This window comes from Episyrphus balteatus, chromosome 4, assembly GCF_945859705.1.
Source record: "Episyrphus balteatus chromosome 4, idEpiBalt1.1, whole genome shotgun sequence".
Classification (NCBI taxonomy): Eukaryota; Metazoa; Arthropoda; class Insecta; order Diptera; family Syrphidae; genus Episyrphus; species Episyrphus balteatus.
The window spans coordinates 14,354,895-14,371,202 of NC_079137.1; the positions used below are offsets into that span (position 1 = coordinate 14,354,895).

General features: G+C 31.8%; 1 protein-coding gene across 1 annotated transcript; it reads left to right on the forward strand.

The window, feature by feature from the left end:
• Positions 1–1,871: 1,871 nt before the first annotated feature.
• On the forward strand, positions 1,872–15,569 carry LOC129918081 (T-complex protein 1 subunit zeta). Its single transcript, XM_055998430.1, has 3 exons — positions 1,872–2,152; positions 13,893–14,789; positions 14,855–15,569. Exons 1-3 carry the CDS (start codon positions 2,016–2,018, stop codon positions 15,414–15,416), a joined length of 1,596 nt encoding a protein of 531 aa, XP_055854405.1. The 5' UTR covers positions 1,872–2,015; the 3' UTR covers positions 15,417–15,569.
• Positions 15,570–16,308: the final 739 nt, after the last annotated feature.

Consider the following 16,308-nt stretch of genomic DNA (forward strand, 5'->3'; position numbering starts at 1 on the left):
CTCAGCTAGCTCAATCAAGTTCATACACAAACCAAAATCATGATTAAATTCGAAACACAAACCCGTTTGTGAGGACACCTACTGTCGAAATGAAGGTATTAAACGCATTATACCTTTCACACGCACGGAGAAAAAATAAGGTATGAACCACCTTATTTCTGGTATATTTAACTTTAATGTAAAGTTTAAATAGGGATGACTCCCCAATAAAATGGAATTTACCTTACTTTTCTAGTAAATTTATAGCTTATGATTAACTTTACAGTAAAGCCTTTTTTTGTATGAATTTCTAATAGAAATTACTAGAAAGTTAGGTACATATTTAACCTTACTATAAGGCTGAAAATACTGATTTTTAAAGTAAATTGAACTTCTCTATGGAAGGTATATAATTTAGTTACAGATTGGATCAAGTAAAGTCAATTTCATTTTTATTGATGACATTTTCTAAATAAAATTGTATGCATTTATCTTACAAAAACTAAAATAAAAAAGTTGATTTTTGTAATTATTGAAAAGCATAACTAGGTAACACGTAATTAATCCTCAAAGCTATTTAGAAGTAAGTAACGTATGACCCTGTTATGTTTTTCAATAATTACAAAAATCACCTTTTTTTATTTTAATTAATTTTTGTAAGATAAATGCATACAATTTTATTTAGGCAAATATCATCAATAAAAATTAAATTGACTTTATTTGATCTAATTGTTTGCGAATTCTTTATGAATTAATGTAATTATCCCGCACTCGTCACCTAAAAGTTTTGACAAAAAATAAAAATCAAACACAAATGGAGAAAAAATGGCGCACTTTTCAATGACAGCTTTAAGAGTTTTTTCTATATATCGAGGGTACTGATCTCTTTTGGGGAAATTTCCTAGAATTCAGTATTATTATTACTTTAGTGTAAGGTAAAATTTATTCATAGAATAGTTAAATTTGTAAAATATGTTTTACTAGAATCTTAAAGTGAAAAGATTCATACACTTTTTTGGTTGAAGGTATATTTGACTCTACGTAAAGAAAATATTGCTACTCGTAAGGTATATACTACTATAATTTGTTCACCATAACTTTCTTGTAAAAATTACTTTACGGATCCAAGAAATGTTCAATACGTAAGGTAAATTTTACTTAAAATCTAGGGCTTTTTACTTTAATTACCTTACTAGTCATATGGAGTATAAAATACTAGATTCATTTTTCTCCGTGCGTATTCACAGATAGGAAAACAAGAGAAAAATAAGAGATATGTATACCAATTATCTGAAATTAAATTTGCGGGTGTTTTAGGCACCCGTTCCACATCTGAACGTTGATGTGTCAGTTTGGAATTTTGTTCATACAAGTACCGTTACCGCTACCCCTACCGCTACCGTATACCCTCTGGTGTGGCCAAGCCTTTCATTTGTTTTAATTTTCTATCCCGAAAAACATATAAAAATGCGTTTCAAAATTTTCATTTTTGTACTTTTTACTTTTTGAGCCAATGTAGTTAAAGCTTTAACTAAAAATATTTTCACTTTTGTACTTTTTCAAAAAGTGGTGTATGTAGTTAAGCCTGGTACGCTGCTCGCGCTAAATTTTAGCTGAGATAAAATTCCCATACAAGTTATCGATAATTTGTATGGGATCCATTTTAGCTCAGATAAAATTTATCGATAATTTGTATGGGAGCTAAAATTTAGCTCGAGCAGCGTACCAGGCTTTAAGGCTTAACTGTCCCTTCACGTAGTACAAATATTTATGTACATGAATTAGTCCATTACAGTTTCAAAGTTTTTCAGCAGCTTGAACACATCTAATGCAGATAAATGTGGTGTGTATTGTGGAATCTATTGAACTGTCAAATTCGGCATTTTTGGTTGGCCAAACTTCTTTTATGTTGGTCACATTTTTCTTCGTTTGAGAACTCATCATCGTCCGCCTTGCTAGATCTCGAAGATTCCGAAATAAAATCTTTAATAATTCTATTAAATTGTAAAAGAACAGAAAAGTTATTAAATTAAAATATGGCAGCAATAAGTTTATTGAATCCAAAAGCTGAATTTGCACGTGCGGCTCAAGCACTTGCCATTAATATTTCGGCTGCAAAGGGACTACAGGATGTGATGAGGACTAATCTTGGACCAAAAGGAACAATGAAAATGTATGTATTAAATAATTCATTTCTCTAAATATAATAAATTTGCATTAAAATTAAAAAATATTCATTTAAAATGGAAAAAATGCTTCAAACAATAGCAGATGTAAGCACGGAGGTGTGTCTATTTGTAGGTTATGTTGAACCCTGGATGTGTCATACGAAGGGCTTCTTCATCGCCTGGTGAAGTTTTTTTTTTTTTTTTTTGTAAAACCTCGAAAATTATGATATAATGTTAAGAAGCTATCTTATGTGATATGTCCACAATCATAATTCGAAACCTATAGTCCATTTCTCGAGTAATTAAATAAGTTACAAAAACGATTTCAAAATCAATATGGGCACCCACTCAACATTGTATTGTAAAACATTTTTTCATGTTTGAAGTTTCTAGTTAGTTCAGCAGTTCCAAGAGTATGTTTAACTCGCAAGATTCCGATCCGCCAGTATTCCACTTGATAACATTTGCATTGACAGTGGAGGTATAGTGTTAGTGTAGCTTCGCCTAATCATTCTAACTTGCATTGCCCAAAAACATTGTAGTTCACTAAATATTTAATACTAGGCCAGCCCATTTTAACTTTGAGGACATTTTGACGTTTGTTATCCAGTACATCTTGTTAAGGAAGCAATCTTTTTTCTTGAAACTTGGTGGGTCTCAAGGGCTCATGATAAAGTTGATGTTCTAGAAACTTTATGAAAAACTACTTTGGAATGGCCCACAAACAAAATTTTGATTAACAAAAAAAAAAAACAACAGACATACACACACAGATACATACATTAATTAATTAATCCTATTCCCAAACAAGGTGTAACAATATTCCTGTGCAGCAGGACACAGTTTAAGATCTTTCTTTATCGCTAAAAGATGATTATTCATCTGGTCCAGATCGCATTTCCCCAATTCCTTAAAAAAAAAGTAGGAATACATTAGTTCAGCCCCTTCTCTTTTTATTCGACTGTCTATCAAATCCACCGTTTAGTCGCTCTACTTCAACAGCTTTTTGTAATAAAAATCACACACAGTTTTGGAACAGGTTATGTTTTTAAGATTTTGTTTTTAGTAATTAGCTTCTTAGGTTAGGTTAAAGATGTTTTCGCTATTTTTTTTTATATATGCGTACTTAGCCAGTAAATTTATTAACAATGTTTAAATTTGCTATAAAATGTATGCTAGAATAAAATGCTCTGCATTTGATTTGATGAATTTTATTATTGATTCATTCGAGTCTGATCCCAGAGCAGATAACAAACTCCTGGAAACAATTCTTTGAACTTATTGGGGCAAGTTGACTAAGCTCTAGTAAATATTGCCTTCTATCTTAAATTATAGGAATTTTGTAGTGACCTCTTCAAATAGTATATATATAAAAATTAAAGTGTTTATATGCATTAAAGTGTTTATATACTTCTATCTTAAGCGCCTTTAGCAACCAAATTACAGACCAATTGTAAGATTGTTATAAAAAGACGCGAGAAAAAATATGCCCTATAATTAGACTTACTGAGTTTTAATTTGATTCGTTTAAGTTTAACAGTAGAGCAGACATAAAAACCGTTTGTTGAATCAAATATTAAAGCCATTATCGTTAAAACATAGACCTTAAAAATATTCATATTTAGTAAATCACAGAAAACTCGTAAATTAGCTAAAAAAAAGTTTGCCAGAATAAAATATTCTACATTTGACTTGAAGAGTTTTGTATTTTTGATTCATTTGAGTCTGATCATAGAACAGATATAGACCTTTTTGTTAGAAAACTGTTAAAAACAGTGTGTATTTTTTCATTAAGTTCTAATAGAAGCACATTTAGCCAGTAAATTACAGAAAACTCTTAAATTTGCTATAAAAAATGTAAGAATAAAATGTTCTACATTTGACTTGATGAATTTTGTATTTGATTCGTTTGAGTCTGATCATAGAGCAGATATACCCCTTTTTTGTTAAAAAAAATGTAAGAAACGAGAAAATGAAATAGGGTCTACTAATTTTACTGGTATTTATTGAGACTTATTGGATAACAATTTTAGAGTTCCTGTCAGTTGTATTTGAGTCACGAAAGTGGTATAAGGTCTACTAAGATCTATTATATTCAAGTTCTGATAGAAGCACATTTAGCCAGTAAATTACAGAAAACTCGTAAATTTGCTATAAAAAATGTGCCAGAATAAAATGTTCTACATTTGACTTGATGAATTTTGTATTCGATTCGTTTGAGTCTGATCATAGAACAGATATAGACCTTTTTATTAGAAAAATGTTAAAACATAGTTCTACAAATTCTACTTAAATCTATAGAGAATTATTGGATACAAATTGTAGAGCTCTTGTCAGTTCTACTGGAGTCACGAATGTGGTATAAGGTCTATTTTGTCTATAAGTTCTAATAATAGCACATTTAGCCAGTAAATTACAGAAAACTCTTAAATTTGCTATAAAAAATGTGCGAGAATAAAATGTTCTACATTTGACTTGATGAATTTTGTACTTGATTCGTTTGAGTCTGATCAAAGAGCAGATATAACCTTTGTTAAAAAAAATATTAGAAACACGAAAATGAAGCAGTGTCTACACATTCTACTGGCATTAAAAAAGACTTATTGTATCAAAAATGTAAAGCTCCTGTCAGTTCTAATTGAATCGCGAAAGTAGCATATGGTCTACTAAGGTCTATTTTGTTTATCTTATCTTATAACTTTAAACGAGCTAAAATTGTTTATCTTATAACTTTAAACGAGCTAAAATTGTTTATATATATATATATATATATATAAATATATATAAAATTGGGATCTCGGAAACGGCTCTAACGATTTCGATGAAATTTTCAGGGTGTGTTCATCTAAGCGAGTAAAAAATTTTGGAAGTATTTTTGGAAAAATCCGCCCACTGCCACGCCCACTTTTTTAACATATAAGTTTTTTCGGGAACGGCTCTAACGATTTCGATGAAATTTTCAGGGTTTGTTTATCTAAGCGAATAAAAAGTTTTGGAAGTATTTTTGGAAAAATCCGCCCACTGCCACGCCCACTTTTTTAACATATAAGTTTTTTCGGGAACGGCTCTAACGATTTCGATGAAATTTTCAGGGTTTGTTTCTCTAAGCGAGTAAAATGTTTTGGAAGTTTTTTTTTTTGAAAAATCCGCGCACTGCCACGCCCACTTTTTTAACATATAAGTTTTTTCGGTAACGGCTCTAACGAGATCGATAACATTTTCAGGGTTTGTTTATCTAAGCGAGTAAAAAGTTTTGGAATTTTTTTTTGGGAAAAATCCGCCCACTGCCACGCCCACTTTTTTAACATCGAATTTTTTTTGGTAACAACTTTAAAGATTTCGATGAAATTTTGAGGATTTGGTCCTCTAGGCGAATAAAATATTTTGTAAGTACTTTTAGAAATATCCGCCCACAGCTACGCTTATTTTTCTCACATATAAGTTTTTTGGTTATTGATTTCGATGAAATTTTGAGGGTTTTTTCCTCTAGGCAAATACAACATTTTGGAATTATTTTCTTTTATATTAGTTTTTTTTTCGCGGAGACAGATTCAACGATTTCAATAAAATTTTGAGGGATGGTTCCATGTTTTACGCATTGTTCTTTTTCTTTTTGTTACAATAACTAAACAACATTTTTAAGATCATGACTTTTTTGATCATGTATTGAAACTTTTAAGTAATTTGTTAATTTGGTATCACTAATTATCTTTATTTTACGTTTTTTTTTGTTTTAATGCGACTATTGTTAACGTATAAGAATATAATAACTCACAACAAGCAACACCATTGACCTAATATCAATCTTATAACATATAAGTAAAAAAAAGAAAGAAGTAAAGAATCCACTGATACAGAATAAAACAAAGACAGGAGTAAAAATAGTATTTCTTCATACTAAGCTTTACCGGCAAGGCTAATTTTGAAAAAAAAAATTAACTTTATATTCACCATCCAAAACTTTCTGACCCGTAAATTAAAATTTTAACAAAAAGGGATCTCATTGCTGTAGACATTTTCGATAATGCAGATTCCTGTAACCCTTCTATCCATTGCTGATCGTCGCATGTACATTCAAACGTAAATAAACTGGATTACTGGGAATGTGGTGTTTTGAAACCCGCGAAAAAACTGGTCATTGCAAACTTAAACCCACTCCAAAAAATTGCTGTTTAGGCCTCAGTTATAGCTATCAGTAAAATCCATCAGTAAAAATTTTGTTTAGCTATTTTGAATACTTTAAATTTTTGTTTTGAACAAAATATTGATGAAATAAGTTGAAAGCTTATTTTTTCTAATTTTTTCAAAAAGAAGCATTTGGTGTTAAATTTTATTCACAAATCACAACTGTTTTCCAAATGCCAAAAAAAAATCCATTTCGTTTTACTGATATCGTTTCATTTTTTTACTGTTCCAGTGCCATCATTAAAAAAATTACTGATGCAATGATCAGTAAAAAAATAGTTTGGCGAGCGAATGTCAAATAAACATTACTAGCTTACCCGTGCGAGACTTCTCGCATGCTTAAATAAAAAGAAAGTATAGGTAGGAAGGTACAAATGTAAATGCAGAGTGTGTTTTTTAAAAAGTCGAGAATTACTAAAAAACTCCTGTTTATCCCATTTAAAATACATTGGATTAGCCCCAGTTTAAGTTAAACAGCTATGAATATGGCACATTAAATTTAGCAATTCTAGGTTCCCTAAGTTGTACATACATTTTATAATTAACTCTATTTCAAACAGGTTGCCGCAACTAATATCTCAAACTTGGTCAATTTGAAGAACTTGAACCGATGTTGAATCATGCATTCACCACCTTAAATCGTCAATAAAAAAATTGTCGAACGTAAGGTTTCTGTCTGATTCTTACATCCGACAATTTTTCCTTTGACGATTTTTCTTTGCTGTTGTATTGGGCTTTTCCAAAAATTATCTTAGACCCATTTAATTCACACTCCATTAAATTTTATATCGCTATTCAAAAGTGGATATTTTAAAATTCGTATCTACCTACGTGATTTCATAGTTTTTCATTTTTAATAGCCACTTATCATATTTTAGCTTAGGAAGTACCTAAACGGACCTAACACCCCTATTACGATTGTCAACTATCAATTGATAGTTGATAAATACTGAAATTTGATGTTTTAAAATCGAAATGGGGGAAAACTGGTCATTTTTTTAATGGATCTTTTCAGTTACATTTCACCGTTAGCATCATTCTTCGTTTTCAAATTTTTTTCAAAGCAAATAAGAGATCTAATTTTTTTTTAACAACTATAAGTTCTTTGCTTCCGGCTACAAAGAGGTTAAGTCACAAAATTGCACTTTCGGGTTTTGATGAAAAGAGAATAAGCTCTTTTATTTGGTATCAAAAACATAAATTTAGAGTAACTCTTTCTTATAAAAATAAGAGGATCAATACTCAAAAATTCATCGATTTTCAACTTCAATCGGATTTTCTGGTAAACTATCATTTATGTAAGTCCTTTTTACCCAGGGGCAAAGAATTGATAGTTGCAATCGTAATAGGGGTGCAACACTTACGCCCCTATAGCACGCAAAGAGCAAATGAAGGGTCCAGGGGAAAAACGGCACATGTCCACTTTTTGTCAAAAATAAACGAATGATGAGGTCTTGTAGTATTTACTGACCACTATCTGATGGCATCCTTACTTTTATAAAACAAATTTAAGCCTTGCTTTAAGTACTAAGTTGTATGGAGAACAAAATTTAAAAATGCATTTTTCTCGAAATGAGTTGGAATGGACTTGTGCTGTTTTTCCCCTATAGCCTTCAAATATTCCGGCCTTTTTCTTATGTACATTATGTATATACTATATATGTACATACATAGGTACACTTCCCAGACTTTTCCTGGCAAATGGAAGATGAAATGTTCCTACGGAATATGTTCATACATATATGTACTTACAAAAAATCTTGAAAAAAAACCATAGGTGTGTTTTTTTGTTTATCTATATTGTTTTTTGAAATCCATGCAAATATTTGGCACCACACTGTACATAAACTTTGGCAGCTGTCTGTCAGAAAAGTCGCTTTTGTTTTTTTAATATTAACTCCGCAGTGGAAGGCCATTACATCCATGATGGATGCAAACAAATTTTTTCACAAAAAAAAAAAAACAAAAACCATAGCATGGCATCCATTTTGGATTCAAAAAATTTCACAAAAAACCAAAAATCAAAACTGACAGTTCTGATTCTGAAAAAAAACAGAATTTCTCTTCTGGTTTTAAAAACAGAAAATTCATAGATTTAAATGTTAGCAGTACAAAATGTTTGCAGCACAAAAACAAATGAAGTTTGGCGCGATTACACATATATGTGGCACATGTTAAACTTCAGATTCTTCGGAATAAAAAAAAAACTGTTCAATTGGGATTCTGAAATCTGAATCGAAGAACAATTCCGGATTGCCAATTAAAAACGCCATTAAACGTTTGTTATTGTTTTGTTTCTGGCGGTGTTTTTTCATAAAGGGAAATTCCAAAAACTATCTTTGTCTTTTCCTTTTCTAATTTGACATATCTCGGCAGGGAAAATGTAAACAAAAAACATATTGTCACACACACTTACAACAAACACTGTGTGTTCGAAATCATTTAACCACAAAAACTTTTATATTTCGCGATTGTTTTCAAATTTGAAGTTTTTATTTCCGATTAATTAAAAAAAAATAATTAATTTTACATATTTATTTTGGAAAACACGAACTAAATTCACAAAACTCTATCACAATTCGCGCCTCCTTTTGTTTGTTTATGTCTTCACCATCCCAGCTATAGCTGTAAATTTTTTTTCTTTTTTTTCTGTTTTCTTTTGACTGTTTTCTTATACTGACAATCGTTGGAAGTTCCCCACTGAACTTATTCCAAAGATCCTGTCAAAAGCGATGAACACTTCCACTTTCCAATCATTTTGGAAACATCTTATGTAGAAGTGTTCAATGATCTGAAAGAATAATTAAAATAAAGGTAGGACCGCACTTGATGTTGAAGGAACTACGCTAAGTACACCAAAGTAAAAAATAAGCAAAATATTTTGTATCTTTCATTGGTTATCGGAACTACACTATGTGGAATATAATTATTCCTATCAAAATATCGTATTATGTGATAAATGAATAAAATAAATCAATTATTTGTATTTGACGAATTCGACGGAAGAAATATCCCAACTTTCTACTTTTTCATCTGTCGTATCCTTTGACATTGGTTGTCAACAATAGATCAGTTAAATTTTCTGTTTCGGAGTGCACACCGGGGAATTTCAGAACTAAGAACTGTGTTCTTTTCTTTTCTGATTTTATGAATTGTGAACTTTAGTTGTTTATTTGTGAAGAAAATGTAATAAAAGTAACATTTAATGATATATCTAATAAATTATATCAATTAAATACTAAAATTCTGTTGTAGAGTTCAATTTTACTATGCCAAAGTCATATCTACAAATGATAATCTGTTATTAAAAATTATTTTTAACTGAAGAGCAAGTACATACATAAAGTCTAGTAGCGTATTTTATTTTATTAAAAAAAAAGAACAACGATAATAGTTAACAATTTCTTGCATCAGAACTTCCTTAGTGCACATTCATCGAGAAAATATCGAACACACCTTGGAATTTAAAGTGAGCTGTCAAAAAGCAATCCGTCATGCAACGTTTTCTTTGGGTCACCCCTTTCTGTCCCATCCTTCAATTTCAACGGATTGATTGACACAACGGGTGGAACGGATTCTATGGGTTGGGGCCTTTAATTTCAAATTAATCTTTCGATCCATTTTACCTCGATGAGGATTAGCAATTTACCATTAACCATTTGACATTCAAAATGAAATAGTTTACGAAAATATCTCATTTGGAATTTAGTGAAAACATGATATAAGGCACTTAAATACAAAATAAAACTTTTGAGTGATCTTTTTTTTACAGAGGTTGACTACCCAGAACCTCAAAAGTTGGCATTTTCAATTTGTGTGCCAAAAATGAAATAAAAATGTATAACTAATGTTACATGTAACAGGGCTGTTTAGGTACTGCCTAAAACAGAAATAATTCTGCTTTTTTCAACTTTTTTAACCCAATTCCTGTTTGATTAGACTGAAACTGTGTAGTTTTTTTTTTTACAAAAAAGAGAGCCCCTCTTCTTGCAAATTTCTGCCCAAAAATTTCTTCGGACAAAAGTCTGAAATCTTTCAAAAGCTAGTGCCTTCTTTTTTTCTTTTAATAAATGATAATTTTGTCCTAAAAGAGTTTGCGTACTTTTGCACAATTTTTTCTTTCTCTGAGAGGATTTCATCCCCACTTCTAAAATTTGACAGGTTTCATATTTTTGTCCAAACTTATCTGCAATTTGTTTGTACATAATAATGCTTAAAATGTTAACCATCAGAATTTTTAAGCAAATCGGAGAATTTACTCGCCTAATGAACGCCCCTGATGATACGAACTAATGATATACGAACACCCCTAATGTGAACAGGAACACGCCATGTCAAACATTTCCAGATTCATTGGAAAGTGGTAAAAAGTCATTTTAAAATTCATTTTGGCTGGAATATTATTTTTTAAACAAATTAAGATTTCTTAAAAATTATAAACATTTATATATTTATATTTTGCCAGATTCTGGCGACAGAAATTCCCTTTTTTTTAAGATATAATTTATTAAAATCTGTTCGGTGTAAGTCCCGCAAAAGGGTGTTCGACAACGGTAATAATATATATGATATTTAATGACGTAAATTTACTGATTGCTATGAACGCTCACCAGTAAAACATTTCAGATTCCTGATAGTTCAATTTTAAATGATGGATTTTACTTATAGCTATAACCTATAACTGAGGCCTCACATTTGACTTTTATCACTGAAAGTTAAAATATTTAAAGATACCGAGCAAAGCTCGGTCAACCAGGTACTATATATATATGTATATATATAAATATATATAAAATTGGGATCTCGGAAACGGCTCTAACGATTTCGATGAAATTTTCAGGGTTTGTTCATCTAAGCGAGTGAAAAGTTTTGGAAGTATTTTTGGAAAAATCCGCCCACTGCCACGCCTACTTTTTTAACATATAAGTTTTTTCGGGAACGGCTCTAACGATTTCGATGAAATTTTTAGGGTTTGTTTATCTAAGCGAGTAAAAAGTTTTGAAATTTTTTTTTTTTGAAAAATCCGCCCACTGCCACGCCCACTTTTTTAAAATATATGTTTTTTCGGAAACGGTTATAACGATTTCGATGAAATTTTCAGGGTTTGTTTGTCTAAGAAAGTAAAAAGTTTAAAAAATTTTTTTTTGGAAAAATCCACCCACTGCCACGCCCACTTTTTTAACATATAAGTTTCTTTCGGAAACGGCTCTAACGATTTCGATTAAATTTTCAGGGTTTGTTTATCTAAGCGAGTAAAAAGTTTTGGAAGTATTTTTGGAAAAATCCGCCCACTGCCACGCCCACTTTTTTAACATAGAATTTTTTTTTGGTAACAACTTTAAAGATTTCGATGAAATTTTGAGGGTTTGGTCCTCTAGGCAAATACAACATTTTGGAAGTATTTTCCCTTATATTAGTTTTTTTCAGTTGGTTGTTTTTTGTTCTGAAAAACCCTGTTTTGTTTAATTCAAATTGTAATATTTTGCGATCTAACTGCAGCTACAATAACATGGCAACTTTTTAAAATAATAAACCATTCTCACACCGTACATTTTTTTGCGGTGTTGGTCGGAAATAAAAGTTAGGAATAGATTTTTTATAAAACTTGAAACTGTTAGTTAATTTGCAGCGAAATGTTATATGGAATAAAAAATATTTTGAGTAATTAATTGTTCCTAATTATTTGGCAATGTTTTCGTAAAAGAATTAAAAAAAAAACAAATATCATTAATGGGCACAGGAAGCAAAATACTAATGCCAAGTAGGGATTTTTCGAAATTTCACAAGAATTGCCTTAAATCGAAAACCCTAAGGATTTGGGATGAACAAGGTTCCAAATTCTGAGAGCCCTTAAGTTCCCCAATCAGCATATTTCGTTTGATCCATTACTTTTGGGACACCCTGTATGAGTAAAAAAAGAAAGGAGTGAAGCATCCACCACTGACACAGAATAAAACAGAGACAGGGATAAAAATAGTATTTCTTCATACTAAGCTTTGCCGACAAGGCTAAACTTGAAAAAAAGATTAACTTTATATTCACCATCCAAAACTTTCTGACATGTAAATTAAAATTTGAACAAAAAAGGATCTCATTCCTATAAGCATTTTCGATAATGCAGATTCCTGTAACCCTTCTATTCATTGCTGATCGTATATTCAAACTTAAATAAACTGGATTATAAGGTGGGAATGTGATGTTTTGTAACCCGCGAAAAAACTGGTCATTGCAAACTTAAACCCACTCCAAAAAATTGCTGTTTACATTTGACTTTTTTCACTGAAAGTTATAACAATTTAGGATACCGAGCAAAGCTCGGTCACCCAGGTACTAAGTTCTAATAGAAGCACATTTAGCCAGTAAATTGCAGAAAACTCGTAAATTTGCTATAAAAAGTGTGCCAGAATAAAATGTTCTACATTTGACTTGATGAATTTTGTATTTGATTCGTTTGAGTCTGATCAAAGAGCAGATATAGACCTTTTTGTTCAAAAAATGTTAGAAACACGGGAATGAAAAAGGATCTACAAATTCTACTTGGATTTATAGAGACTTATTGGATAAAAATTATAGAGTTCCTGTAAGTTCTACTTAAGTAAGTGGCACGAATGTGGTATAAGGTCTATTTTGTCTATAAGTTCTAATAATAGCACATTTAGCCAGTAAATTACAGAAAACTCTTAAATTTGCTATAAAAAATGTGCGAGAATAAAATGTTCTACATTTGACTTGATGAATTTTGTACTGGATTCGTTTGAGTCTGATCAAAGAGCAGATATAACCTTTGTTAAAAAAAATATTAGAAACACGAAAATGAAACAGTGTCTACACATTCTACTGGCATTAAAAAAGACTTATTGTATCAAAAATGTAAAGCTCCTGTCAGTTCTAATTGAATCGCGAAAGTGGCATAAGGTTTACTAAGGTCTATTTTGTATTAATATTTAAAAGAAGCATATTTAGCCAGTAAATTACAGAAAAATCGTAAATTTGCTATAAAAAATGTGCAAGAATAAAACGCTCTGCATTTGACTTGATGAATTTCATTATTGATTCATTGGTGTCTGATCACAGAGCAGACATCAAACTTCTGCAAACGATTCTTTAAACTTGTTGATCTAGTAGATACATAGTATAGCTCTTGTAAATAGTTCTTTCTACATATATTAAGCGCCTCTAGCAACCAAATTACAAACCAATTGTAAGGGGCGCGAAAAAAAGATCCTATAATTAGACTTAATGAGTTTTAGTTTGATTCGTTTAAGTTTAACAGTAGAGCAGACATAAGAACCGTTTGTTTTTATAAAATATTATTAAAACATAGACCTTAACAATATTTCCTAGGTTCTAATGAAAACACATTTAGCCAGTAAATAACAGAAAACTCATATATGTATTTGCTATAAAAAGTGTGCTAGAATAAAATGTTCTAGATTTGATTTGATGAATTTTGTATTTGATTCGTTTGAGTCTGATCATAGAGCAGATAAAATTGATACATAAAAAAGAAGAAAGATAAAAAAGTTGAATTATTTTTAAAGGAAATATTTTTTATTTTAGGTTGGTTTCTGGTGCTGGTGACATCAAAATCACAAAGGACGGAAATGTTCTTCTCCACGAAATGCAGATCCAACATCCAACAGCATCGATGATTGCTCGTGCCAGTACCGCTCAAGACGACTCAACTGGTGATGGTACAACTTGCACTGTCCTTTTGATTGGTGAACTCTTAAAACAAGCCGATATCTTCCTTTCTGAGGGTTTGCATCCACGTATCTTAACCGAGGGAGTAGAAAAGGCTAAAGTCAAGGCTCTGGAAGTTCTTGAATCCATGAAGATCCCAATTGAGATCAACAAAAAAAATCTAATTGATGTTGCCAGAACTAGTTTGAAGACTAAAGTCCATTCGAGCTTGGCTGATTTGCTGACTGAAGTATGCGTTGACGCTTTATTGGCCATTCGTCAGGAAGAAAAGCCAATTGATTTGCATATGGTTGAATTGATGGAAATGCAACACAAGACCTCAACCGATACTAGCCTGATTCGTGGTATTGTCATGGATCACGGTTCAAGACATCCTGATATGCCAAAGCGTTTGGAGAATGCTTACATTCTCACTTGTAACGTTTCGTTGGAATATGAGAAATCTGAAGTCAATTCCGGATTCTTCTACAAAACCGCCGAAGAACGTGAGAAGTTTGTTTTGGCTGAACGTGAATTTATTGATCAGCGTGTAAAGAAGATTATTGAATTGAAGAAAAAGCTTTGCGACGGAACAGACAAGACATTCGTTGTGATTAACCAAAAGGGAATTGACCCCATGTCATTGGATGCTCTCGCTAAAGAAGGAATTATGGCTCTGCGCCGTGCAAAGAGGAGGAATATGGAACGTTTGGCTTTGGCTTGTGGTGGTATTGCTTTGAATTCATTAGACGAAATGGAAGAAGCAAACTTGGGGTAAGATTTATTGTGATTTTCTTGAAAGTATAAATTCTAACTGTTTTGATATTTTCTTTTTTTAGTTATGCTGGTGTTGTTTACGAGCATGTCTTGGGCGAGAACAAATACACATTCGTTGAAGAATGTAAGAACCCTCAGTCTGTGACAATTCTTGTTAAGGGTCCCAACAGGCACACCATTATTCAAATCAAGGACGCTATTCGCGATGGATTACGAGCCATTAACAACGCCATCAATGATAAATGTCTCATTCCTGGTGCTGGTGCCTTTGAAATTCGTGCCTACAACCAATTGATGAAATACAAGGATGAAATTAAAGGCAAAGTTCGTCTTGGAGTTCAAGCTTTTGCAGAATCGCTTTTGGTGATTCCCAAGAATTTGGCAATCAACAGTGGCTATGATGCTCAAGATACCATTGTTAAATTGACTGAAGAAGATCGCTTGAATCCTGATCCAGTTGGCTTGGATTTAGCAACAGGAGAAGCAATGAAACCTGTTGATTTGGGTGTCTATGATAATTATATTGTGAAGAAACAAATTCTGAATTCCTGCTCGGTTATTGCCAGCAACCTCCTGCTTGTTGATGAAGTCATGCGTGCCGGTATGACAAGTCTTAAGGGATAAGAATTGAGAATTCATTAAAACACTCAATTCTCTTTCGTATTATTAATATTTGTCACGCGTAATTTTTTAAAATACTTCACTTGGTTTAATGTTTAATCTTTTTATTTCTAACATGCCTAACATTTCATTCACGAATAAACAGATAAAAAATAAGTTAATTGCTGTGATTTTTTATACATGGAATAAGCAGTCAATGTGAGTTTGTATGACCTCGAAGATAAAGGTTTAACACAATCCATTACCAATCTTGGTTAACTAGACATTTTAAAGGTTTTTGAGGAAAGTACTTCTAACCTTTAAAAATTGCGACGACTTTAACCCCTACACAAACTTTTGCATTGGCTATGCTGCAAAAACTGTCAAATAGGTTCTTGAGGATAAAAGGTTAGGTTTGGTACAAGTGGCTGATAGCTGTAAGGTAAGTGCGTCAGACTTAGACCAGAGCATGCACCGTTGTGATACCACATGAATCTAGGTAGAATCTTCATACACGATACACATCGAAGCATTTTAGCCCAGTATTCCGTAAGCGCTAGTAAGACCACTTCAAATGTTGTATGGTGAATATGAGAGCTTGAAGAATACCGGCCTTAATTTTATTTTGAAGTTTTAACCTCATTGAAAAAGCATTTATAGGGAAGATGTGGAATACCGTCTTTCTCCCTCGTCCAAAAAGACATGTATAACACCTATAAGTGAAATAATGTAGTTTGTTCAAAGACCCAGCTCTCTTGAGCGTGTTAGATTTAAATCTACACAAGTGAGGATATTGTTTCATCTAAGGTTTGTATCTCTTATAGAGCCTTGTTTACCAAGAGTTTACAAGTAGCGATAAGTATGACAACTTTTTTATTGGGGGATAGGATTAGCAAGGTTGTTCCGTTTCAATTGG